Source organism: Rhamphochromis longiceps, linkage group LG3 (genome assembly GCF_057381845.1).
Source record: "Rhamphochromis longiceps isolate RC_006_pf linkage group LG3, R_longiceps_female_GT1.1, whole genome shotgun sequence".
Lineage (NCBI taxonomy): Eukaryota > Metazoa > Chordata > Actinopteri > Cichliformes > Cichlidae > Rhamphochromis > Rhamphochromis longiceps.
The window spans coordinates 68748404-68772885 of record NC_140559.1 but is presented as its reverse complement, the minus strand read 5'-3'; the positions used below and the strand labels follow the sequence as shown (position 1 = coordinate 68772885).

At 43.5% G+C, this 24482-nt stretch overlaps 4 protein-coding genes across 4 annotated transcripts in view; all 4 read right to left on the bottom strand.

Moving 5' to 3' along the window:
• Positions 1-18827, bottom strand: part of LOC146676544 (protein NLRC3-like) — a 47664-nt gene extending 28837 nt beyond the window's left edge. Inside the window, exon 1 of the mRNA XM_085402115.1 lies at positions 17916-18827. The gene's annotated coding sequence lies outside the window, so the exon portion shown is untranslated. The remainder of the gene's footprint in view (positions 1-17915) is intronic.
• LOC146676534 (carboxy-terminal kinesin 2-like) overlaps positions 1-24482 on the bottom strand; it is a 296438-nt gene that overhangs the window by 59124 nt on the left and 212832 nt on the right. The gene's annotated exons all lie outside the window — the stretch shown is intronic.
• On the bottom strand, positions 1450-5948 carry LOC146676545 (protein NLRC3-like). The gene is made up of 3 exons (XM_085402126.1): positions 5725-5948; positions 3792-5583; positions 1450-1677 (listed from the first exon to the last, which is right to left on the bottom strand). The coding sequence occupies exons 1-3, from the start codon at positions 5930-5932 to the stop codon at positions 1482-1484; spliced, it is 2196 nt and encodes a 731-aa protein (XP_085258252.1). The 5' UTR covers positions 5933-5948; the 3' UTR covers positions 1450-1481.
• LOC146676543 (uncharacterized) lies at positions 15375-22981 on the bottom strand. The gene is made up of 5 exons (XM_085402214.1): positions 22852-22981; positions 22669-22767; positions 22412-22510; positions 21544-21648; positions 15375-15670 (listed from the first exon to the last, which is right to left on the bottom strand). The coding sequence occupies exons 1-5, from the start codon at positions 22938-22940 to the stop codon at positions 15553-15555; spliced, it is 510 nt and encodes a 169-aa protein (XP_085258340.1). The 5' UTR covers positions 22941-22981; the 3' UTR covers positions 15375-15552.

Sequence of the window (24482 nt, the reverse complement as noted above, 5' to 3'; positions counted from 1 at the left end):
AGCTTTGTGATTGTAGCAAAGGGCTGGTAGCTCTGAGAGTCCCACTGATGAGGTGTTTGTGTGGAAATCTCTTAGTGGGACCAAAGAGAGAAAAAGCCCTGGTCCTGATGCTGTGGGAGGGGAATGATTGAAGTGTGCTGTGAGGAACTGACTGGGAGATTTTCACACATTTTCCAGTCCTCCTTGGAACAACAGGAAGTTCCCAGCATATGGAAACAAAGGTTAAGTGTCCTATGGCACTCAGTGATGATGGTGCTGTGGCCCCACCACCTCCACCTCTTTGTAAAGGAACTAACTGTAATCTGAAGCTTCAAATGGGACTAAGACTTCCTCCACTAGGTGGCAGTGTCTGATGAGAAAGTGTTAGTGGAGCTGGCCTGGAGTCAGAAACAGGAAGATGCAGGATTTGGGCTGAAATGGGGAAAAGTGGTTCGCACTAGTGCCTTAAAGCAAGAAGGTTGTAGGTTGAAGCTTGTTGGCCTTTCTGTGGAGGTTGGATGTTCTCCCACAGTCCAATGAAATGCTGCTTAGGTTCATTGGTGCTTCTAAATTGGCTGTAGGTGTGGATGTGAGAGAGTGCTTCTCTGTCTCTCTCTGTTGGCCCTGTGATGGACTGCTCACCTGTGCAGGTGGACCACGCCTCTTGCCCTATGACAGCTAGGGCACAGGCTGCAGCCCTGTGAGCCTAAGCTGAATAAACAGTTAGCAAAAATGATCCATAGATGGCCTGAAATCCCCCAGTTAGCAGTTTGGTAGATAGCTATGACATGCTAATCCCATCCAGCAGCTGTATTCTACCTGTAAGCTGATCCCTGCTGAGCCAAAGCACTTTTTCATATACAAATTACAACCTTTAATAGAAACCTATTGGTCAGCATCTTATTAGCCTGCTGTTAGCTTCATTCCACATAAAACTGAGAGAAACTAACAAAGTTGATAAAGAATAAAGAGAAATGTGCTGATTTAAAGCCTTTGAAGTGCTTCAGATGATCTCTGTCCACTTCTGTCCACTCATTCATTCATGTAAGCTTTCTAATGCAGCTTTGATCTTCACAGTCTGCTTCATGAAACTCATTCTAACCCTGAATGTCAGAGTGTTCCTCCTTCTCTTTCCCATCATTCATGCTGGCAGTGGAGGAGATTTGGATGTTGGACTGTGTTTTGGATGATGTGTGTATATTTGTGTTGGACTGCTGTCTGTAAAGCAAACGCACATTTTGCTTTGGATTTCAGTGTCAGACAGACTTTAAGGTGGAATGAAGAGTTGGAGAGTTTCACAGTGAATTATCCAGTGGAGGATTTTTCTTCTTCTTTGAAGGTTTGAAATGTGAACATTGTTCTGCTGCAGTCAATGGACTAAACCAGAGAAGAAGAAAACAGACTTTACCATGAAGATCCTCAGTGTGGATCAGTATAATATCAGCCTGATGTCTGCAGTTTAGTGTCAGCACAACTTTCACATCATATTCATCTCAGCACAACTAAAACATGCTGACTGACCTCAGAGTTTCAAGTCCACATCCTGGACTCTCCAGGAAACCACACAGATGCTTCACTCCTGAATCCTGCAGCTTGTTGTTGGAGCTCAGCTCCAGCTGTCTCAGATGGGAGGGGTTGGACTTCAGTGCTGCTGCCAGATAATCACAGCTGATCTCTGACAAACCACAGCCCCACAATCTGTATAAAGAATGAAAGATGTAAGTCTATTAGACAAAGTGTGAGCTTGAAATCATTCAGTGTTTCATCATCTGTTCAGAGCTGAAGAAGGTTCAGAATGTAGAAGTTTAGAAAATGGAAACTCCAAACAGCTGAAGCCAACAGGAAGCAGCTTCAAACAAACACAACAAGAGAAAAAACTCTGAATGTTTCACATTAAAGTCGTACATTTATCATAAAAACAGGACAAAGACTTGAAAAAGTCGTGTTTTTCCTTCCAGGAACCACAAGGCTTCACTTTTAAAGGTGAAGTGTGAAAGAAATGGACATATTTGAAGTCCAACACCTTTTTCCAGTCACATTATTAAAGCAGACAAACTACAAGCTCATTTTCATTCCAACAAGTCATCTTCTGACCTGGACTAACAACACTGGTCTCTATGTGCAGCTGGCTGTGAGACCAGTGCTCAGGGAGCGTCTACAAAGTGCAACACTGAAAGAACATCGCACACTAGCTGTGTCCCAAAACGTCGGCTGCATCCTTCGGAGGACCCGGTATTCGCGGTCTACGTGGGCCGGGTCCTTCAAAGACCGAAAAGGCTGGAAGTGCGAGGCTGTGAAATGGGACGGTCTAGCCTTCAGATTTGCGTCACCGCTGTCTTTGTGGAGTTTAATAAACTCGGCCGTCTGCTCCTTGCTATCTAAAATATAACAGGACACTGGCGTAAATTCTCGACCGTCTCACACTTCTGTTTAATCAGTTTCCTGTTTAACGTTTATTCAGCTGTGTGAAAATCCCGGAGGAACTTTGATCTCAGCCAAACCGATTTACTCCGGAACAAATAAAACACAGAAAAAAGGCAAACAATTACATTTTTAAGTTATCCGGGTGACTTATATATCATGTTTAACCTGAGTAGCGAAAGAGCAGGGTCTGAAAACGATGAAGCCGGGCGTCCGCTGCTCTCGCCGGCTGGAGTGACCATTGAACCCCCCGGCTTGCTAGCGAGCGGGTGGGTAACAGACGTCTCCGAAAACGTCGGCACACTTTTGCAAATATGCGATGTCTTGATAAACCGAGCAGATATTTGAAGTTTACACAGCTACTTTCTCGCCTGAAAATATGTTAAAAGTTTATTTTGTGACCCAGAAAGATTAATAAGAGTAATTTGAAAACTTAGTAGCTGCCGCCATTGTTGGCAGCTGAAATTTGGCTGGGCCGCACTATGAATTCTGGGATATGGTGGGCCACGAAGGACACACCCGACGAATCCTTCAAATTCGGGGAAATGAAGGACGCATTTGTGCATTTGCATGCGCAAAAGAAGACTTCACACACAACGCGCTCTGTTTAGACCCAGAGCAAAGAATATTGTTTGACAGATGGCCCTTAATATAAAGACTTCGGACTTTACGTTTCCCAATTTTTGCTTTAAGTTATTTTGTTATTTACATAATAATGTAGATAACCTAATAATGATCCTTATTGCTGTTTTAGAGGAGCGGTGCTTCAAAGGATAGCTGCAGATTTCTCTCAGAATCTGCAGATTATACAGTACAAATAAAATGTTCACGTTTCTCCAACGTTGTCTTCCCAACAGTTTCACTGACATCTACACGGGATGGCCAGGAAGCGTTCGCGATGTCTTATCGGGCGCTGATAATTGGCGTCTGTCTTGTGTTGGTGACGTAAAAGACGGATTTAATGCGACATGACCGTTCAAACAGCAGTCGCTTTCTAAAACATCGGATATGTATCGGATTCAGTACCACATACGAAAGTGACCCAGATCGGATTTGAAAATATCGGATTCGCGACGTTCACACTGTCATAGCATGATCGGATATGGGTCGCATAGGGTCAAAAAAGTCAGATTTATAAAGGTCAGAAAAATTGGATTTGATGCGCTTTCGCCTGCAGTGTGAACGTAGCCTTACTCTCAAATCCTCCCTAATAACAATAACATAATTACACTTTAGCCACAAGAGGGCAGCAGCATTAATACAAGTCACATGTATATAAAGGTACAGTGATTATATTACAGTGATTTTGACAAAAACAAAACAGAGGTTCATGGCAGTGTGTTTTCCATAACATACCAACCAAATTAAATAATAAAAACTTTATAACTTACAGAGCTTTTTTAGAGGCTTTGACCACTGGCAGCAGCCTCAGAAGAGCCTCCTCTGAAGCAGAGTATTTATTCAGGTCAAACACATCCAGATCTTTTTCTGATGACAGTAAGATGAAGACCAGAGCTGACCACTGAGCAGGAGACAGTTTATCTGTGGAGAGACGTCCTGATCTCAGGGACTGTTGGATCTCCTCCACTAGAGAACGATCATTCAGTTCATTCAGACAGTGAAACAGATTGATGCTTTTCTCTGCAGACAGATTCTCACTGAGCTTCTTCTTGATGTACTGAACTGCTTCTTGATTGCTCTTTGAGCTACTTCCTGTTTGTGTCATCAGGCCTTGCAAACGAGTTTGATTAGTCTTCAGACCCAAGAGAAAACGAAGGAACAAGTCCAGGTGTCCATTGGGGCTCTGTAAGGCCTTGTCCACAGCACACTGGTAGAAGTATTTCTTTGAAGATTTTCTTGTTTGAAACACCTTCCAAGTTGTTTCTTGCTCTTCCAGCAGATTGAGTCCAGAGTTGATGAAGGTCAGGTGGACATGAAGAGCAGCCAGAAACTCCTGAACACTGAGATGAACAAAGCAGAACACCTTGTTCTGGTACAGTTGTTTCTCCTCTTTAAAGATCTGTGTGAACACTCCTGAGTACACTGAGGCTGCTCTGATATCGATGCCACACTCTGTCAGGTCTGGTTCATAGAAGATCAGGTTTCCTTTCTGCAGCTGATCAAAAGCCAGTTTTCCCAGTGACTCAATCATCTTCCTGCTCTCTGGACTCCAGTGTGGATCTGTCTCAGCTCCTCCATCATATTTGATCCTCTTCACTTTGGCCTGAACCACCAGGAAGTGGATGTACATCTCAGTCAGGGTGTTGGGCAGCTCTCCTCCCTCTCTGGTTTCCAGCACATCCTCCAGAACTGTAGCAGTGATCCAGCAGAAGACTGGGATGTGACACATGATGTGGAGGCTTCGAGCTTTCTTGATGTGGGAGATGATCCTGCTGGCCTGCTCCTCATCTCTGAATCTCTTCCTGAAGTACTCCTCCTTCTGTGGGTCAGTGAACCCTCTGACCTCTGTCACCATGTCGACACACTGAGGAGGGATCTGATTGGCTGCTGCAGGTCGTGTTGTTATCCAAAGGCGAGCAGAAGGGAGCAGGTTCCCTCTGATGAGGTTTGTCAGCAGCTCATCCAATGAGGTGGACTTTCTTGTTTCTGTCAGGATTTTAGTTTTGTTGAAGTCCAAATTAAGTCGACACTCATCCAGACCATCAAGTATGAACACAACCTGGAAGTCTTCAAGCCTGCAGATTCCTGATTCGTTAGTTTGATTAAAGAAGTGATGAACAAGTTCCACCAAGCTGAACTTTTCCTCTTTCAGCACATTCAGCTCTCTGAAAGTGAATGGAAATATGAACTGGATGTCCTGGTTGGCTTTGTCTTCAGCCCAGTCCAGGCTGTATTTCTGTGTTAAGACTGTTTTCCCAATGCCAGCCACTCCCTTTGTCAGCACTGTTCTGATTGGTTCGTCTCTTCCTGGTGAGGCTTTAAAGATGTTTTCTTGTCTGATTGTTGTTTCTGGTCTGTCTGGTTTCCTGGATGCTGTTTCAATCTGTCTGACCTCATGTTCATCATTGACCTCTGCAGTCCCTCCCTCTGTGATGTAGAGCTCTGTGTAGATCTGATTCAGGAGGGTTGGGCTTCCTGCTTTAGCGATGCCCTCAAACACACACTGGAACTTCTTCTTCAGTTGGGCTTTAAGTTCTCGTTTACGGAGTGGAGCAAATATTTCTGAAGGTAAGAAATTCAGAAACAAATATTATATAATAAATATCATAGCCTTTCAGTACCCTGAAAGGATGATTGTCTATTGGTCCATTTCTTGAGCTATTAGGAAAGATCAATATTCAGTCTTTAGAGAAATTCTCTTACTGCTCTGCAGATGGTCAGCCATCTCATGCTGCTTAAGTCTCCTCAAGAAGTGGAGTGTGATCTTCAGAAATGCTTCTCTGCAGCTCTTTCTTTCATTTTCATCCTCTCCTTCAAACATCTCCTCATCCTCCATCTGGCTCTTTAAAGTTTCTGGGTGATCTGGACTCAGAAGCTTCTGGATCTTCTTCAGCTCGTTCTTCACAAACATGGTGATGTTGTCCTCCAGCCGCTGGAAAAGAAGACTATATGAATTACCCAGTGGTAAATGGACTGGTTCATATATAGCTCTCTTTGATACTCTGTGCACACAAAGCATTTATACAACATGCCTCATTCAACCAAGCACATTGTTCTATGCTTAAATACTTTCTTTCACACTCTGATGGATGCATCAGAGGGCAGCTTGGGTTTAGTACGTTACCCAGTACATTTGCCAGCCAGGGTTTGATTCACAAACCTAACTAGTAGCTGACCTGCTCCCCTCCTGAGCTACAGTCACCCCAATCTGACTGAAATCATGGAGCCCAAACTCTGATTTATGTTGGACACACTGACAATCCTCTGGTCCACAAAGTGCAGCATAGAGGTGACTGAAAAGAACAAATGTAGACGTAGTACTACAAACCATAACCACAGAGTCCAGGTGTGTTTGATGCTGCTGTGCAGACTGACCAGTGGAAACCTCTGCTCTCTGCTGGTCCACTCTGTGGAGGAGTAATGTATAATTAGCTCATGTTATGTCTGTCCACACACAGACACAAGCTAAAGGTCCATGAAGTGATGTTTGGATGGGTTCAGTCAATCAGATGACTGTCATGGTGAAGCTTTGCTAGTCCTGCTGATCCCACTGAGAATTAACAACTCAGTTTCCAGATGTCTGTAGTTTTCTGCTCAGTTTCTTTAGTCCCAACAGCTCTTACCATCTCCTGCATAAAGCTTTCCCTCCATGCTCAGATGCCCTGGAACAAGGTGCTCTCTTTATATCAGTGACTGGTTTAAAGATGAAGACTTTATTAAATATTTTAAAAAAGAGTGGACTTCATATTTGAACTATAATGACACTCCCGAAACATCAGCTTCTGTTCTATGGGAAGCAGGGAAAGCTGTGATGAGAGGTAAAATAATTTCTTTCTCATCACATAAAAAGAAAAAAGAAAACAAAAATATTCAGGAATTAGAAAAAAACATCAAATCACTAGAAGAAGCCTACGCGTCCCACCAAGATCAGGAAACATTGAACAAAATACGCAAAACAAAACTAGAATTAAATGAGATAATTGATAAAAAAACAAAATTCTTAGTACAAAGACTACGCCTACAAAATTATGAACATGGTAATAAATCCGGTCAATTTCTAGCAAACCAGCTAAAAATAAATAAAGAAAAAACAACTATATGTGCTGTTCAAGATTCATCTGGGAACACATTATATGAACCGATACAAATAAACAACATTTTCAGGGATTTCTATAAAACGTTGTGTTCACCACAAATAAACCCATCTAAAAAAGAAATTGATCAGTTTTTGGACAACATAACTCTTCCAAAATTATTGGACACTCAAGCAATGGCACTGGATTCACCACTGACACCAGGTGAACTCCAGGAAGCCCTGATAAGTATGCACAATAATAAGGCTCCAGGTCCAGATGGCTTTCCTGCAGAATTCTACAAAGAATTCTGGTCGATTCTAGCACCAGTTTTCTACAGAACGTTGTTGGAAATTAAAGAAAAGGGCAGACTTCCATCAAATATGAATTCTGCAAACATTAATCTCCTGCTAAAACCAGGCAAAGACCCTGTATATCCCTCAAGCTATCGTCCAATATCCCTTATAAATGTAGACCTTAAAATAATCTGCAAAGCTCTCTCAAAGAGACTGGAGAAAATAACCCCCCTCTTAATTCATCCTGACCAAACTGGTTTCATAAAAGGTAGGCACTCATCAACAAATACACGTAGATTACTTAATTTGATAGACTACTCATACAGTAAAAACCTAGAAACTACAATATTCTCTTTAGACGCAGAAAAAGCATTTGACAGAGTTAACTGGAAATTTTTATTTGCAACTTTACACAAATTTGGTTTTGGATCCTCTTTCATAAACTGGTTAAAAATATTATATAATTCCCCAACAGCTTGTGTTAGAACAAATGACCAGACATCCTCCAGCTTCTGTCTCTTGCGGGGCACCAGGCAGGGATGCCCACTCTCCCCTTCACTATTTGCAATTTTTATTGAACCACTAGCAGCAGCAATTAGACAGAATTCAGTAATTAAGGGCATAAAATGCAAGAACGTGGAACATAAAATCAGCCTTTATGCGGATGATGTGTTACTCTTTCTCCAAAATTCACAAACCAATATCTCTGGGGTGATTGAATTGATAAACTCTTTTGCGAGAATATCAGATTACTCAATTAACTGGTCAAAATCTACAGTCCTACCGATTAATTGCTCCTTCCATAATTCCTCTTCTACACCACTGCAATCGGGAAATATAAAATATTTAGGTATTAATGTTTCTCCCAAGCTTGCAGATCTAACTAAATTAAACCATATCCCACTTTTAAAGAAGGTAGAAGATGATCTGGCTAGATGGAAATGTCTACCCATATCACTCATGGGAAGGGTTGCCGCTATAAAAATGATGGTCTTACCAAAAATAAATTATTTATTCTCAATGATCCCAACTAAACCGCCACAAGATTGGTTCAGATCTCTAGATTCATGTATGTCCAAATTCCTTTGGAAAAATAAACCCCCACGTATAAGCTTAAAAACACTACAAAAGACCAAGGATAAAGGAGGACTAGAACTGCCTAACTTTCAGCACTACTTCTTAGCCAACAGGCTTCAGTTTATCTCAGGATGGCTAAAACACACCCTCTTAGATGAACCTTGGCTAGATGTAGAACAAGCACTCTGCAATAATCTAGAGATCTCAGACCTACCATTTATCAGCTCAAACATCCAACGACATGAATGCTTTAAAAGCATCAACATCAGCTCTTCTCTGACAGCATGGTGGGAGTTTCTAAAATTGACGGCGTCTTCATTAATCCCATGCAAACGTACACCTATCTGGAACAACCCTGACATATTACAAAACAATAATATGATAAACTTTTCAGATTGGAGTGATAAAGGAATCAAATATTTAGAACATATACTAGAAGGAACAGAATTTATTTCATTTGACGGACTAGTTACACAATATGGGATCAACAAGAAAAGATTTTTAGAATATCAACAAATTAAATCCATAGTAAAAAAGAAATTTAAACCGGGTCAAGTTGAACTACAAACACCACCAAGTGTGGTTCAATTTCTTACTCTTAAACCCCCCAAATTACTATCCAAAATATACAGAATGCTTTCTAAAACAGATGAATCAATATCACTTCCTATTGCAAAATGGGAAGCGGATTTATCAGTTAACTTAGACCTAAACTTCTGGTCTCAGATTTGCTTAAAAACCTTTCATCTAATTAGAAATCCCAGTCTTCAATTAATTCAATACAAAATATTACATAGAGTGCACTATACAGGTCATCGGATGTTCAAGATGGGCTTTACGTCTACCAACAACTGCTCACACTGCCAAACCAATTCACCGGACAATTACATCCACGCTCTTTGGTTCTGTCCACCAGTTCAGAAGTTTTGGCGCGAGATATGTGAAGACTTATCGAAGTGTCTGAAATGTAACATTCCAACTTCCCCCTTAGTGTGTTTGTTGGGCAGCTTAGATAATGTCACTTCAGAAAAGAATATCGCCCATATGGTTTTCACTGCCCTATGCATAGCCAAGAAAACAGTCCTCATGAACTGGAAAAATAAAAATAATCTTAATTCTAACCAATATAGAAATTATCTATTAGATTACATTAGTCTTGACACAGCCTCTGCCACCACATCAGATCAATTGCTCTGGGCTCCTTTGATCAGCTCCATCACCTAGTGGGGGTGGGGGGTCATAGTTTGGTCCCGCCTTCACTGTTGTGATTGGTGTGGGGGTAGGGACAGGCTTAGGGCGTCGGGGGGTTCCCCGGAGGCATCTTCCTTGGGGGCTCAACCCGGGGTAGCGGTCATGTCCGGTTAGGGGCTCTGTTGGCTCTCCGGTGACTGTTTCCTCGCGGCTGCGTGCAGCGGGGCTAGGGGAGGGTCTGTGCTGACGGACGTGGGTTACTGACCTGGTAGCCTGGCTGCCCCTGGGTGGGTCCGGGATGGGCGTGAGGTTCTGGGGGCGCTCCGTCTCTGGGCTGGGACCCGGACCGGGCCTCGGGGGCTTGGGTCCTGGTTGGTGTGTTGCCGGGGTTGTGGGCGGGTGGGTGCATGGGGGCCCAGCCCTGGAGCAGGGTGCCGCCGGTGCGTCGAGCCACCTGGGGGGCTCTTCAACTGGTGGGGGAGATTGTCACATCTTGCAGGAGCTTTCCTCTCCTCAGGAGCTGCCTCTGCAGGAGGGGGAGATACAGGAGAGGTGGAGGAAGATCTCAGCCTGGGTGTTTATTGTCTTATGTAGTCTGGAAGATGAGTGGATGGTGGGGTGGGTGTAGTTTTCTCTGTGGTGGGGTTGGGTGGACTGTCCCGGGCTCTGTGGGGCCGGGCGGCGCTGCTGCACTGGGCCCGGTCTGGATGGGCCTGGGCCCCCTTTCCCTGGCGGGTCGCGGAGTATGGGGGTGCCTACTGGGGTCAGCGGGGGAGCTGGCCCCAGGGAGGGGTCACTTGCCCCTCCCTTCCTTCCCTCCCCATCTCCAGCTGCCTCCCTCTTCCCGCTCCACCACAACCACCCACACATGCAGGGCCTTGGAGTAGGGGTATGTCACCAGGGTGCAGAGGAGGCTACCCCCCCCCCCCCCCCCCCCTGTCCCCTTCTGGCTGCCTCTGCCTCAATTTTATCCCACAACTTAGACATTCACATTACTCACACTCTCATTACACATACATATAGGATCTTGGGGGTGGGCACGATACACGGAGTCCAAAGTACCATCAGGGTGTACACTCCACCCCTGGCATCGTTGCCCACCTCTCAATTTTAAATACACGTAGACATTGAGGGCTAGCAGGAGGGACCATGCGCTTACCTGCTGCTCTCTGGCAGGTAGCTCCAAGCCCTCCTGGGTTTTAAATGCACCTTAGAACACACATGCATCAACATTACAATGAACGGGTGGAGGGAGGTTCGGAGTCTTCTCTCACCCCCGTTCTCTGCGACCTGCTGGAGCAGGGGGGCTAGGACTAGGAGGAGGAGTTGGCCGTCCGACTGCGGTCTGGAGTGTGGAGCCTTCCTGCTGCTGCGGAGTCGGGGCGGTCTGCCTCCCCCCACCGCAGGGAAAAGGGAAACACTACCTGGGTCTGGGTGCAGTTCCCCCCTCCAGGGGCGGGGGCACCTAGACCCGGTTTGTAGAGTACGCTTGGGGAGTGTGATCGTGTGTACAACGTCTCTTTATGTCTGTCTCCACGTTGGTTGAGTGTGGAGTAAGTGCATATGAGAGCATGAGGGTGGGAATGGATGTTTGTGTCTGTGTGTGCCTGTATGTCTGTGTCTATATGTCAGGTTGGGTGTCAGGCGCCACCTCTCTGGGGACATCTCAGGCCCTCCAAGGTTTGGAGGCCTATCTCCCCCTACCACCACTTCCCCTGCCAGTGGCGGACCCCCTCAGACATCGGTGCGTTGGTGGTTCTTTGTGTCCGGGGATGGGCGTCCAGGTACACACCGGCTCACTCCTTGGCGGCCGCTTATCGGGGCCTGGAGCCTGGGGCTCGCTCGGGCCACTTCGGAGGTGGGGTGCCCCCGGCCTCTCGGCCTGGGGCTCGGTCACTCAGGCGCAGCTGGCTGCCGGCGGAGCTCACGGGCGCGTCACTGCAACTCCCCCTGGCTTCTGCTCTGCGGCTGCTGAGTGAGCCCTCATCTGGGACTCCTCAGCTCTTTCCGGGACAGTGGCGCAGCTGCCCCTCTGTTGGTCTTCCTTGGTCTCTTGCGTTCTGGGGGCCTCTGGATGTCTGGAGTTTTGATCTCCTCCACACCTGCTTCACGCCCTGGAGGACGGGGCTGTGGCCCCCCCACACCCTCTAGCAGATTATTACATGAAGGAACCTTTTAAAAAAACAAAAAACAAGCACGTCCATGCTCACAGGTGTACACACGGGTGATCACACCCACAAACTACACCCTTTTTGGCTCCTACCTCAAAGCACACTGTGTTCTGTTGATCTTATGTGCTGCACAATAATGTTTAAAATTTAGTATTTACTGTCATATTCCCATATATCATTGTGATGTTGTTTATTCTATTACTCTTGTTCTCTTCTGCTTGCTTTCTTTTTTCTTTCTCAGCAGGTGATCCAGGTGATTGATATATGCATTTTTTTTCTCTGCCCGTTCTGTTGGTTTTTGTTTTTTGCCCTTCTCCCCCGTCCCTCTTCTCAGCTGTTTCTCTTTCCCTCTTTCTTTCTCCCCTTCTTTCCCCCAGTCAAGTCTGTCCCGTATTCAGTAAGTGAAAATAAAATAAACAATAAAAGGTGAATCAAATGGACCATTACGGCAAGGCTGGGATGGTCAGTTTGGTAAAGTAAATCCGTTGGGCATCTTTCTTTGCCTTTAGACAACAATTCTGATGGCAAAAGAGCCAAACGGGACAGGCCAAAAAAAAAAAAAAAAAAAAGTAGTTCTAATGTTTCTTACATTTATTACATTTTTTTACATTTTTACACACACAAATCAATGAACGCAAAAACATGAACTTTCCAGATATTTTGTTTCACAATGTTACAAAACTCAGTTCAAAACTACACAGTCTGATTTACAAGTACAAAATATTTATGACCACAGTTTGAGCCGATGTATGTCCCGAGTCTGTGGACTCAGTAGTTTTGTTTTGATTGTTATTGTCTTTTGTTACAATTTCATTCTGATTAAGATTTTCTAGTTCTGAGGTTTTGGTTTCTGTGTTCCCTCTGTACTGTGTTAGTATTGTGTCTCTGTGTTCACTTCCTGTTTTATTTTGACAGTGCCATGTCCTACGTTAGTGTGTCTACTTTTGCTTCCCCTTGTCTGGTTATGTCCAATGAATCCTGCTGTGTCTCCCTTTTCTCATTCCCTGATGGCTCTTTTGTGTATATGAGCCCTTTGTTTTCTCCTGCTTGTTGCTGGTTCGTCTGTGTTGTCTCCCCGTGTCTCCGTTTAAGGTTTCAGGTTAGTTTTGTAGTTTTTTCAGTAGAGGTTATCTTAGCTTCTGCACAGGCCATCTCCACTGCACTTCACCGTTTCAATAACGCTCACTCACTTCACAGCAGTGTCTGCATCTTGGGTCCTTTATTAAATTCAACATGGCTCGCCCCGCTAGCCGTGACATAAGATGTGAAAACAATATCCAAAAAACACGAGAGACAAACAGGAAATAGTTTTAAGGTGCAGGGCCAACAAACTGAGTCTAGCCATGAACTCAGAGTTGATTGAATTAGCATTTTGAATTGGCTGATCTGAGCAATCAAGTCTATGTTCACTTTGAGTTAAGATTATACGTGATTAATGTAAAAGAAAAAAGCCGTCATCAGCAACTGATTCTGATTTAGCAGGTTTTCAAATCTAAACGGTACCCATCCCTAGCTGGCTGTAGTTAAACCTTTACTTAAAAAGCATCCCTAGACCCAGCTGTCTTAGCTAATTATAGGCCAATCTCCAACCTGACAATCCTTGAAAGAGTAGTTGGGGGGAGACAATCAGAGGGGCAGTGTGATGATCTTAGGTTACGAACTACCGCAGTCAAGTCATTAAGGGAGACGGGATCAAACTGCTCTAAGACAGCTGAGCACACAGGAGAAAGACTCGGATCTGAGGCAGCAGTCGGCGAGACAAGAGCCCTAATAGATAGAAGCTTGTTGTTAAAAAATGCTAAAAAGAGTGACGCTGAAAAACTAGTTCATGCATTTATTACTTCCAGGCTGGACGACTGTAATTCATTATTATCAGGAAGTCCTAAAAACTCCCTGAAAAGCCTTCAGTTAGTCCAAAATGCTGCAGCAAGAGTCCTGACAGGGACTAGAAAGAGAGCAGATTTCTCCTGTTTTGGCTTCCCTTCATTGGCTGCTCCTCACATACAAGGTCTTAAATAATCAGGCCCCATCTTATCTTAATGCTGCACCACAACACCTGATCTCTGGTTTCCTCACCTCTTCAATCCCACTTTAATACTTGACTAAACTCATTTTCCTGTTTAGGTGTTGAGGCAAAGCCGTCCATCTACAATGCAGGCAACAGCAAACGGAGCTATTTTTGATTCCCTTTGGGTTTTTTCTACTTTTGTGCTACAAAATGTTCAAGCTGATTAAATTCATTAGAATAAAAGTTCAGATAATTTTCTCATATTAATGTTGGAGGTAGAAATTCAGGGAACTTTGCACAAAAACTGGCAGAAATTTCCTTCAAAGATGGCGTTTTTACTTTAATACTGTGAGTACATTTCAGAGCCTGGACTCTTTTACCTTTACTTGAGTAAAGAAGTTGAATCAGTATTTCAGCTTTAAGAGGGTATTTTAACACAAACATCAGTCCTTCTACTTAAGTATGTTTGACACTTTGTTTAATCATCATTTTTAATGATCAAATATAATTATGTTTGTTATTTGTGGATTTTAAATGTCCTTGACAGAGACAGATGATGATCATTATCCTGCACTGTGGTCTCAGGTTTGGTCGAGCTAGCACAAAGAATGGCTATGTTGAACTTCCTCCTGGGATCTACACTAAGAAGTGAGTCCAACATTAGCAGGGTCTCTTTCCTTTATCTGGATTCACTTTAGCATTCACAGTCACGTGAAGCTTGTTATTAACTCGATAAGTCAACCCAGGGTTTCAGCTGAGCGCTCACATGAAACACATGGTGTTGGCAGCATCTGATCAATCATATTCATGGAGACGTGTATCAGCAACAGAGCAGCTGAGTTTGCAGAAGGACGTCAAACTAAACCACAGGAACAATATGAGGAGATTACACACATAATAAAATACTAGCAGTAACACAGCTGCTGCAGACAAATCAGTCGTGTGATCGTGTGTGAGAGGAGAAGGACTGTAAAGGAGTTTGGTGTTAAAAGCTCTGTATGAATGTGGGAGACTTTGAAGGGCTTTAAAAAGGCCAATATAAAATAAAAGGCAGCAAAATTGCTGAGTGTGAAAGTCACCAGACTTATCAGAGCTCTGTGATTAAGACCTGTAAGAACACCTGTTTGTACTTGTTGGCATTATATCAAACACACACGTATATTAAGCCTTTGTTTGAACTCTGGTTGAATTTGTTACTTTCAGACTGTGAAACATCACAGAGGCTGCAGCTGCAGATCTTTTATTCACCTGGAAATTTACTTTAAATGTTAGATGGAAAATGTGTTGCTCAGTTTAACCAAAGTAAGAACAAGAATCCATAAACCTTCATAAAGACAAACATCTCCCAGAACATTGAGCTGCTGAAGTGTCACTGAAGGGAAAAACTATTTGTCCTCCTCCATCCAGCAACACCTGAAAGACCTGAGTGGAAGCTCCTCCCTACACTGTGTTTGAAGCAAAGCACAAAGGAGACACCTGCTGGAGCAGCTGGAGTCCTACAGACACTCAGCCTCCTACAGACACTCAGCCTCTTCACTACACAAACACCTCCTATAACATCCACTCTTTCCACTCTGACTGCTGTGTTTGTGGAAACACTCCAACACACACCGCTTCACATACCAACATAGAAATGTGTGAAAAAGAGCTGAGCTGATATTAAACATGAGGATTTATTCAAAAATACAGAGTCAGGAACAACATCTAGACACACATTACCTCTCAGCAGCAGAAGAACAGCCTTTAAAGTAAACACCAACATCCTTCGACTCGTTGCTCTTTAAGGAAACACAGCTGGGTTCAGGTCCAGGAGATTCTGGCCTCTTATTGATCCTAAGAGAAAAACAATAAATGTAACAGCTTCATGAGACAGGAAGGAAAAACTGGAAATATTAAATTAAAGACATGATGAACAATCTCATAAAAATAATGTACTTACTCTTTGTCACATAACAGTCTTTTGTTAAAGTTTACAATAACACCCTTGCTTAGTCTTTGCTCTGTACTGCAGGGCCCTGTTTCAGGAAGCCGGTTTAGTGGAAAAACTGAGTAAGTATACCCTGAGTTAACGAAAACTCTGGGTTTTCGGTTTCACAAAGCGAGTTCAGCTGCAGCCTGAGTGAGTCACTATGACGACACACTCCGTGAAGCTAACCTGCCCCCTAGCAGGTTTACTACAACTAACCCTGACTGTCTCCGCCCCTTTGTCGGAAACCTGACAGTAGGAAGTGTCGGACATGGCGTGCCACTTCCTTGAAGAGCCAGTAGATCGTGAAGCCCAAATTCTCCGCAGAGCTCTCCGCCGGGAGAGAGTGATCAGAGCGCGTTTGGACATTTTATCATTTCCTGATGATTTTCTGTGTGAACGTCACCGTTTCTCAGCACAATCTATAATTCATTTGAATAACATCCTCAGGCCATATATTACGCATGTGACATCGTGGACATCCTCTCAGTTCTGTACATATTATTTGTATTGCACTTCGTTTTTTTGCAAACGGGAGCTTTCTGTATAATATTGGTGACGCTGAGCACGTTTCCAAGGCTACCGTCTGTCGGGCAGTCAGGAATGTTACAGTTGCACTGAAACGTCTCCTGTACTCGTTTGTGGTGTTCCCCGGTCATAGACCCACAAGATTCATCAAAGAGGGATGCCACAAAATTGCAGGTATCAGGATGAACAAAATTTAATTCATGATGTGGTGATACTTGAACTACTACTTAAATTGTACATTTATTTTCAGGGTTCCCAGGCGTGATTGGCTGTACAGATGGCACTCACATTCCAATCATTGCTCCTTCAGTAAATGAAGGAGACTATGTGAACAGGAAGTCTTTCCACAGCATTAATGTACAGGTACATAGTTCCCTGTAGCATTTCAAACTAACAAATTATTTCATTATAGTAATGGATGCTAATTTGTGTTCTCTGCACTGTGAAGATCATATGTGATGCTGCCAACATTATCACAAATGTGGAAGCCAAGTGGCCAGGCTCTGTCCATGACTCACAAATATTCCGTGAATGTACACTGAGCACAAAATGTGGACATGGTGAGTTGAGAATACTTTAAAATATATAAAGACCAATTGCTTCAGGGACATTTGAACTGAAGTGTACCCTTCTGTCTTAGGAGAGTTCACTGGCTACTTGCTTGGTGATAGGGGGTATCCATGTTTACCCTATTTGCTTACCCCTTACCCTGACCCTGAACCGGGCCCACAGCAGCGATATAATCTGGCTAATTGCAGGACAAGAGCCAGAATTGAAATGACTATCGGAATGCTTAAGGCCCGGTTCCAGTGCCTGCAAAGACTCAGGGTCACCCCAGAAAGGGCATGTGACATTATTGTGGCATGTGTGATTCTTCACAACATTGCCACAATTAGAGGAGAACACTGTCCTTTTGAACCAAACATCAGCAGTGATCCAAACCATGAACATCCTGACCCTCCCACGGACATACAAGATGGAAGCGCAGTCAGAGACACCATATGTCACAATCATTTCTTTTGACCCATCACCTCAACATGTTGAAAGAAGAATAAACAGATTTTTTGTTCAACTGGCTTTATTGGTCGCCTGTATTTCCTGTACACAAAGTATTAAAAGATGTAAACCTCATAAAGTGTCTCTGTTGCTTCCTCCTCTGTAACAGCTGTCAATGTTTCTTCATTATTTTCCTGTAGTAAAGAAATAGACAACATTGCTGTTCTACTGTAAACTCATATAATCTGTGGAGTATTACTCACAACTGCATGTTGGTCTGGCTCAACAGGAGGCTGCACCAGATGCAGTACACCATCACCATCAACTGATAGAATATGAGGTTTATACAGGTCACTTATAACTTACAAGGGACCAAATGGCAATTAACAAACATACCAAGCACCTTACACTTCATTGTCATTATGCTCTCAAAGACAACCAAGGCTGAGGGTAGGCAAAATCAGTCGGAAAATAACTTCACTACAAAATAATTCATTATGGTAGAGAGTTTATCAAATGAATGTGTCGCACTGCAAAGGTGACTGTGAAGAAAGGATGTATGCACATCATGTATTATTTTGAATTTACCCCTTATGTAGGCACTTGTGTCTTGCGGGGTTATTGACTCAGAGGATGTCCCCGCAGAGATGCCTTCGGCCACAGGGCGCCCACTGTTTTGGCTGAGGGCCAACTGCTCAGCCTCTGTGAGTGGTGGTGGTGGAGGACCCCCACCTGTTTTTCGGGCCTCCGCTTTTTTTCTGTTGGCTATAACGGGCCACATTTGAGCATACAGAGTAAGCAAATATGTACTTGTAATGTGCTCAGATAATTTCAATAAGTGCTTACAGAAAGAAAATTAATGTAGCCTCTAACTGCAATTGATTTACATGGGACAAACAGACCAAGCACTGTGGCTCATAATACAATTACACCTTACCTGTTTGGACTATATTTTTATATTTCATTTTTACTTGCTGCCAGGAACGTTTGGGGCCTGTTGGGTTGCACCTGCGCTCACATCACATCACAAAATAAAATGTATAAAATAACAAATAAAATAACATATGATAAAATAACGTGTTAAATGGGTGGAAATCCCTCGATCAATGTTTATATTAACACTCACGCATTGACTCTGTCGGCTATGTTTTGCCATGCATGCTTTTGCAGCTGTGGCTGTGTTACTTTTTTCCGCGGAATTTGCATGTTATCGGCATATGCTGCCATCAGAATTTCGGCCTCAAGCGCTGTGAAATACATTGACCGCGCCTTCTTTCCCTCCGTCTCCATGGTGACTCGCTTAATCTGTGCTCCGCTTATCAGGGCTTTATGTATCCTCGTCCGCGCGCTTCACTTGGGGTTAAAGCAACTCCGCGTTGACTGAACTAATTGTTATCAGCCTTTCTGAAACCGAATATTCCGAGTTGGACAGTTCGGGGTTACTCAACCGTGAGTGTCGTTTTTCACTCTGAGTTTTCCAAACCGGCTTCCTGAAACAGGGCCCAGTACTTGCACTGGTTTCACTGGACAAGTCTGCATGTGAATCTACAACTGATCTGACATTGTGGCACAAACACAGTAAACAAACACTACGAGCACCTTGTTTCATGTGCAGTGGCTTTCTTCTCATTCTGTTACTGAACACTGTATGAAAAGCCTCTCACTGCCAGCATCCTTCCAGCCCCACGACAACAAGACCAACTCACATCTTCACAACACCAAGAATTTTTCCCCTTTTCTTTGGAGAAACTGAGAAGCCAATAGGATTGTAGCTCAGACTTGCCCACAGTCCTGCTTCATCACTGCTCACTCCTACCTGTGTTGGTGCTGAGTGGACAGTCATAGCCTGCTGCTAGCATGAATGCTAAACGTACTGCTGTGGATGATCAGCAGAAAAACATGTGGTCAGTTTGACTGTTTGCTGTATTTAAAGTGTTTTTCTCAGTTCGTCTGTATTCAAAGTGCATTCGGGGCTTTAGCTGACAGCTCTTTGTGCTAACAAACTAAACTCTCTTAGTTTAAGCCAACAGACCAAACACAAAGCCTGCTGCTGCCTCCATGGGTTAGCTTGTGTGACTGGTGTTTGCACCAATGAAATCTAAATCACACTACAGGGAGTGCAGAATTATTAGGCAAATGAGTATTTTGTCCACATCATCCTCTTCATGCATGTTGTCTTACTCCAAGCTGTATAGGCTCGAAAGCCTACTACCAATTAAGCATATTAGGCGATGTGCATCTCTGTAATGAGAAGGGGTGTGGTCTAATGACATCAACACCCTATATCAGGTGTGCATAATTATTAGGCAACGTCCTTTCCTTTGGCAAAATGGGTCAAAAGAAGGACTTGACAGGCTCAGAAAAGTCAAAAATAGTGAGATATCTTGCAGAGGGATGCAGCAGTCTCAAAATTGCAAAGCTTCTGAAGCGTGATCATCGAACAATCAAGCGTTTCATTCAAAATAGTCAACAGGGTCGCAAGAAGCGTGTGGAAAAACCAAGGTGCAAAATAACTGCCCATGAACAGAGAAAAGTCAAGCGTGCAGCTGCCAAGATGCCACTTGCCACCAGTTTGGCCATATTTCAGAGCTGCAACATCACTGGAGTGCCCAAAAGCACAAGGTGTGCAATACTCAGAGACATGGCCAAGGTAAGAAAGGCTGAAAGACGACCACCACTGAACAAGACACACAAGCTGAAACGTCAAGACTGGGCCAAGAAATATCTCAAGACTGGTTTTTCTAAGGTTTTATGGACTGATGAAATGAGAGTGAGTCTTGATGGGCCAGATGGATGGGCCCGTGGCTGGATTGGTAAAGGGCAGAGAGCTCCAGTCCGACTCAGACGCCAGCAAGGTGGAGGTGGAGTACTGGTTTGGGCTGGTATCATCAAAGATGAGCTTGTGGGGCCTTTTCGGGTTGAGGATGGAGTCAAGCTCAACTCCCAGTCCTACTGCCAGTTTCTGGAAGACACCTTCTTCAAGCAGTGGTACAGGAAGAAGTCTGCATCCTTCAAGAAAAACATGATTTTCATGCAGGACAATGCTCCATCACACGCGTCCAAGTACTCCACAGCGTGGCTGGCAAGAAAGGGTATAAAAGAAGAAAAACTAATGACATGGCCTCCTTGTTCACCTGATCTGAACCCCATTGAGAACCTGTGGTCCATCATCAAATGTGAGATTTACAAGGAGGGAAAACAGTACACCTCTCTGAACAGTGTCTGGGAGGCTGTGGTTGCTGCTGCACGCAATGTTGATGGTGAACAGATCAAAACACTGACAGAATCCATGGATGGCAGGCTTTTGAGTGTCCTTGCAAAGAAAGGTGGCTATATTGGTCGCTGATTTGTTTTTGTTTTGTTTTTGAATGTCAGAAATGTATATTTGTGAATGTGGAGATGTTATATTGGTTTCACTGGTAAAAATAAATAATTGAAATGGGTATATATTTGTTTTTTGTTAAGTTGCCTAATAATTATGCACAGTAATAGTCACCTGCACACACAGATATCCCCCTAAAATAGCTCAAACTAAAAACAAACTAAAAACTACTTCCAAAAACATTCAGCTTTGATATTAATGAGTTTTTTGGGTTCATTGAGAACATGGTTGTTGTTCAATAATAACATTATTCCTCAAAAATACAACTTGCCTAATAATTCTGCACTCCCTGTAATGTGTCCTCCAAGGTGTTTGGTGGGAGCACTGAGTGAAACATAAGAGCTCTGGTAAAATTACAAACAGGGCTGTGAGAGCAACTGAAGTGATAAAAATACTGTTTAAAGATAAAAAACACTTTGATGTTCTCTCGTCACCTAACAAAGTCCAAACCCTGTGAACTATTTTAGCTTTAATAACTGTGGATTCAGGTATCCTGAACCCATCTTTGGACATTTGTAATTAAATATTTTAAAACTCCATCAGAGACTCCTGATGTGGCTGTTTGGAAAAGGAAAAGAGGGACAAAGTGCAGCGTCGAGCTGAGGCTTCATTCACTGCAAACCTACAGTTATGTTTTCTTATTTCTGCTGTTTGCATGTTCACAGCTGAAATAAAGCTGCCTCTTTGACTTCATCCTGTTGTGTTTGGGGCCAATCCTGCCTGCCACACAGCGCTACAGGACAAAGTCTAATATTTTTATCTTTTTAATGAATCTTCGGTCATATTTATCCAGGAAAACACAAACATGTAAAGGAGTCATCACAGTTCTCTGACCTCGTTGGTCCAGGTTCAGCACTGAAGTTTGGAGGGTTTCTTTGTTTGGACCAGTCACTCCTCACAGACGGACAGCTGGATCCTGCAGACTGTGACCTCTGACCTCTGCAGACACAAACATGTTTTATTCAATGATCAATTCTCTGATGAAGTGATTGAAGCAGCTGTGATCACACAGACTGCAGATAATGCAGCTGTTTCCTGTCAGTAACAGTCCTCTTAGATTAGAGTTCAGCTTTCTACAGGAAAACAAATGTCCCTGAATGCAACAGTGAGACACAGTCTGCCTGTGTGGCTGTGATAGCTGCCGTTAGGAGCGCTCATGTGTTTGCAGTTAGACGAGGAGATGTTACCATCATGGACACGTTAACAAATCCTGCAGCATCACGTGGCACAAACACTTTGTGTTCCTGTCATCTGCAAGCAACAGGAAGTTCATTAATAAAGGCGGGATGGAGACGCGACTGTGATGGTTCTCCTTCATCCAGCTGTTACACACATCTGGGCTCACACGACGAGCCTTTGTCTAATACAGCAGCTGCTCTCTGAACACTTTTCTGAAGAGGAGCTGCACAAACCTTTGTTTGCTTTCTAGAGCAGCGTATCAAAGTCAAACTACCCACTGCTAGCAGCTGTTTCTATCATAGTTTAGGATCCAGATGTGTGAGGTCTAGATTTACACCTCTGATTAAAATACATAGTTAAAAACAGCCAATTGAGTCCAAATGTGTCTTAAACCAGATAAACTGACAGTTACAGCTGAGCCTGTGTGTCCTTGGAGACACTGCTTTGCTACAGAGATGCATTTTAGAAACCAGGAAACATCAAAATCATTTAAATCAGAGAGTTCTTGTTACTAACAGCTCACCTCGCTGCAGCAGAGACAGGCTGGGATTTAAAATCAATGCCTCGATGATTGGACCGGTCACTCTTTAAGGACACAGAGCTGGATGGTTTCTGATTGACGCTAAAAGTAAGTGAACATGAAACATGTGTCACATCCAATGTGTCCAATACATTACATAAAAAGTATAAACAAACTATGTAAATAGTTTATTATTTAAATCGTTAAATAGTAAAAAGCTGATTAAAATTTCAAACATTTTAACACTGACATGAACTTACTTTTTGTCAGATGACTTTTTTTGCCCTAAATTATGAAAGAAATGCTTCACCCGTTTGCTCTTAGAGGACACAGAGCTGGGTGGAGGTCCAGGCTGTTTCCTGTGAATAATGATGGAGCAGTGATGTGAGTGCTGAGCTGTGACATGGAGAAGAGTCATGGACAGTTAGAGATGGTCATCTCACCTCTGAGCTTTGGTCTGGCTCTCATGTTCCCCACACAGAGTGCTTTTAGAGGGAGGGACTCCCTCCTCTCTGTCCTCACACTGATCCATGCTGCTCAATTCACATCAGCTCACACACACTTTCTACCTTCACCTGCAGAGGAAACACAAATCATTCATGTGCACATCAACTGAGAGCTGCAGAGGTCGTGTCTGATGTGTTGGACTAACATCCATCTGAGACGCAGCTTTCATCAGTTCACTACAAAAAGTGTCACAGAGCCCATTTCAGCCTCCAAATCCTCCATTGCTGTAGTCCTACAAAGCAGCCGGTCAAACATGGCTGCAGAGAGCAGCTTTATGTCAGTAACCATGTCCAGGACCGAGCTGACTGCTTACAGAGTTCATACTCTAACTGCTAGCTGCTCTGCTAGCTAAGCTAACTCAGTAACAGTGACTCTGACAGCAGTTACTGTGGAACAGCGGCCGAGCTCAGGACATATTCAGTGTGTTTAGTCTGAGTCCTGGACTCTGATTCAATGGATTCAATCCAGCTCAGAGTTTCATGTGTTCATCAGAATAAAATACATGTACTAATATAACAGAAGTAATGCTCTGAATGCAGGACTGTAATGGAGGATAAACAAGGTTTTTACAGCCTGAAAGAAACATTCAGTTCATATATTTGTAGACAGTGAAGCAGTTTTTAATACTGCAGCTGTTTCCTTCACCTGTGTGTGTGTGAGCCACACCTTCATGTGCTGCTTTAGAAATATGTGGTCTGACTGCTCAGACTGAGTCTAGGAGGAAAGTTCACACGCTGGAGAAAGTTTTGTTCCTAACTTTGTCAGAGTTCGGCTCCAAAGACAAAGAAGACGGAGCTCACAGTCTGTAGATGGTCCTCAGTGTGTGTGTGAAGCCAAGAAAGCACACAGGAGTGTGTTTATGTCAGCAAATCAGTGTGTGTGAAGAGTCTGAGGGAGTGTGTGAATGAGACTAAACACTGAAACCAACAGTCCAAGAAAAGCGTCTGGACTTCTTTAAGTTTAACTTAAAGAAGTCCAGACGCTTTTCTTTTTGTCTCCATAATGTCTCCATAATGCTGCAATGTTATCTGCCCCAGAAACACTGTGCAGAAGCTCTGATGGTGACACAGAAAAGTCACAGTGGAGATACTTCTGTCCACCTTTGATTAGACTCATTATAAAAAGGAAACAAAGTTTGAACACAGTCATGTTTCCAGTTCACTGACTTACATTTATTCCATGGACACTCACTCTAACCTGAAGCACAGCTACAACCCAACATTGTTGAGGCCTCATCTCCTCCTTTCCTGACTGTAGAGGTTAAATATGCAACAACCAACAAATAAAAGAATTTGGTTCATTTCAAAGAAATTCACACGGCGACCAAGTAAAGTAACCGTAGTAAAGGAGACAACATCCCGTTGATGGTGGGATTATTTGAAAGATTTGCTTTAGTCACGTCACCAAATGCAGTTGAACCACCCGTGGATCCATGTTTGACCATTCTACCACTCTGAGCTCTGCTTTTGAATCATTTTATTATTATCATCATTCATTTATTCATTCTTTGGAGGGGGGCTATTTCCTAATGCCGCCCTAATAAGCTGATGTTCAAGGGGAAATATAA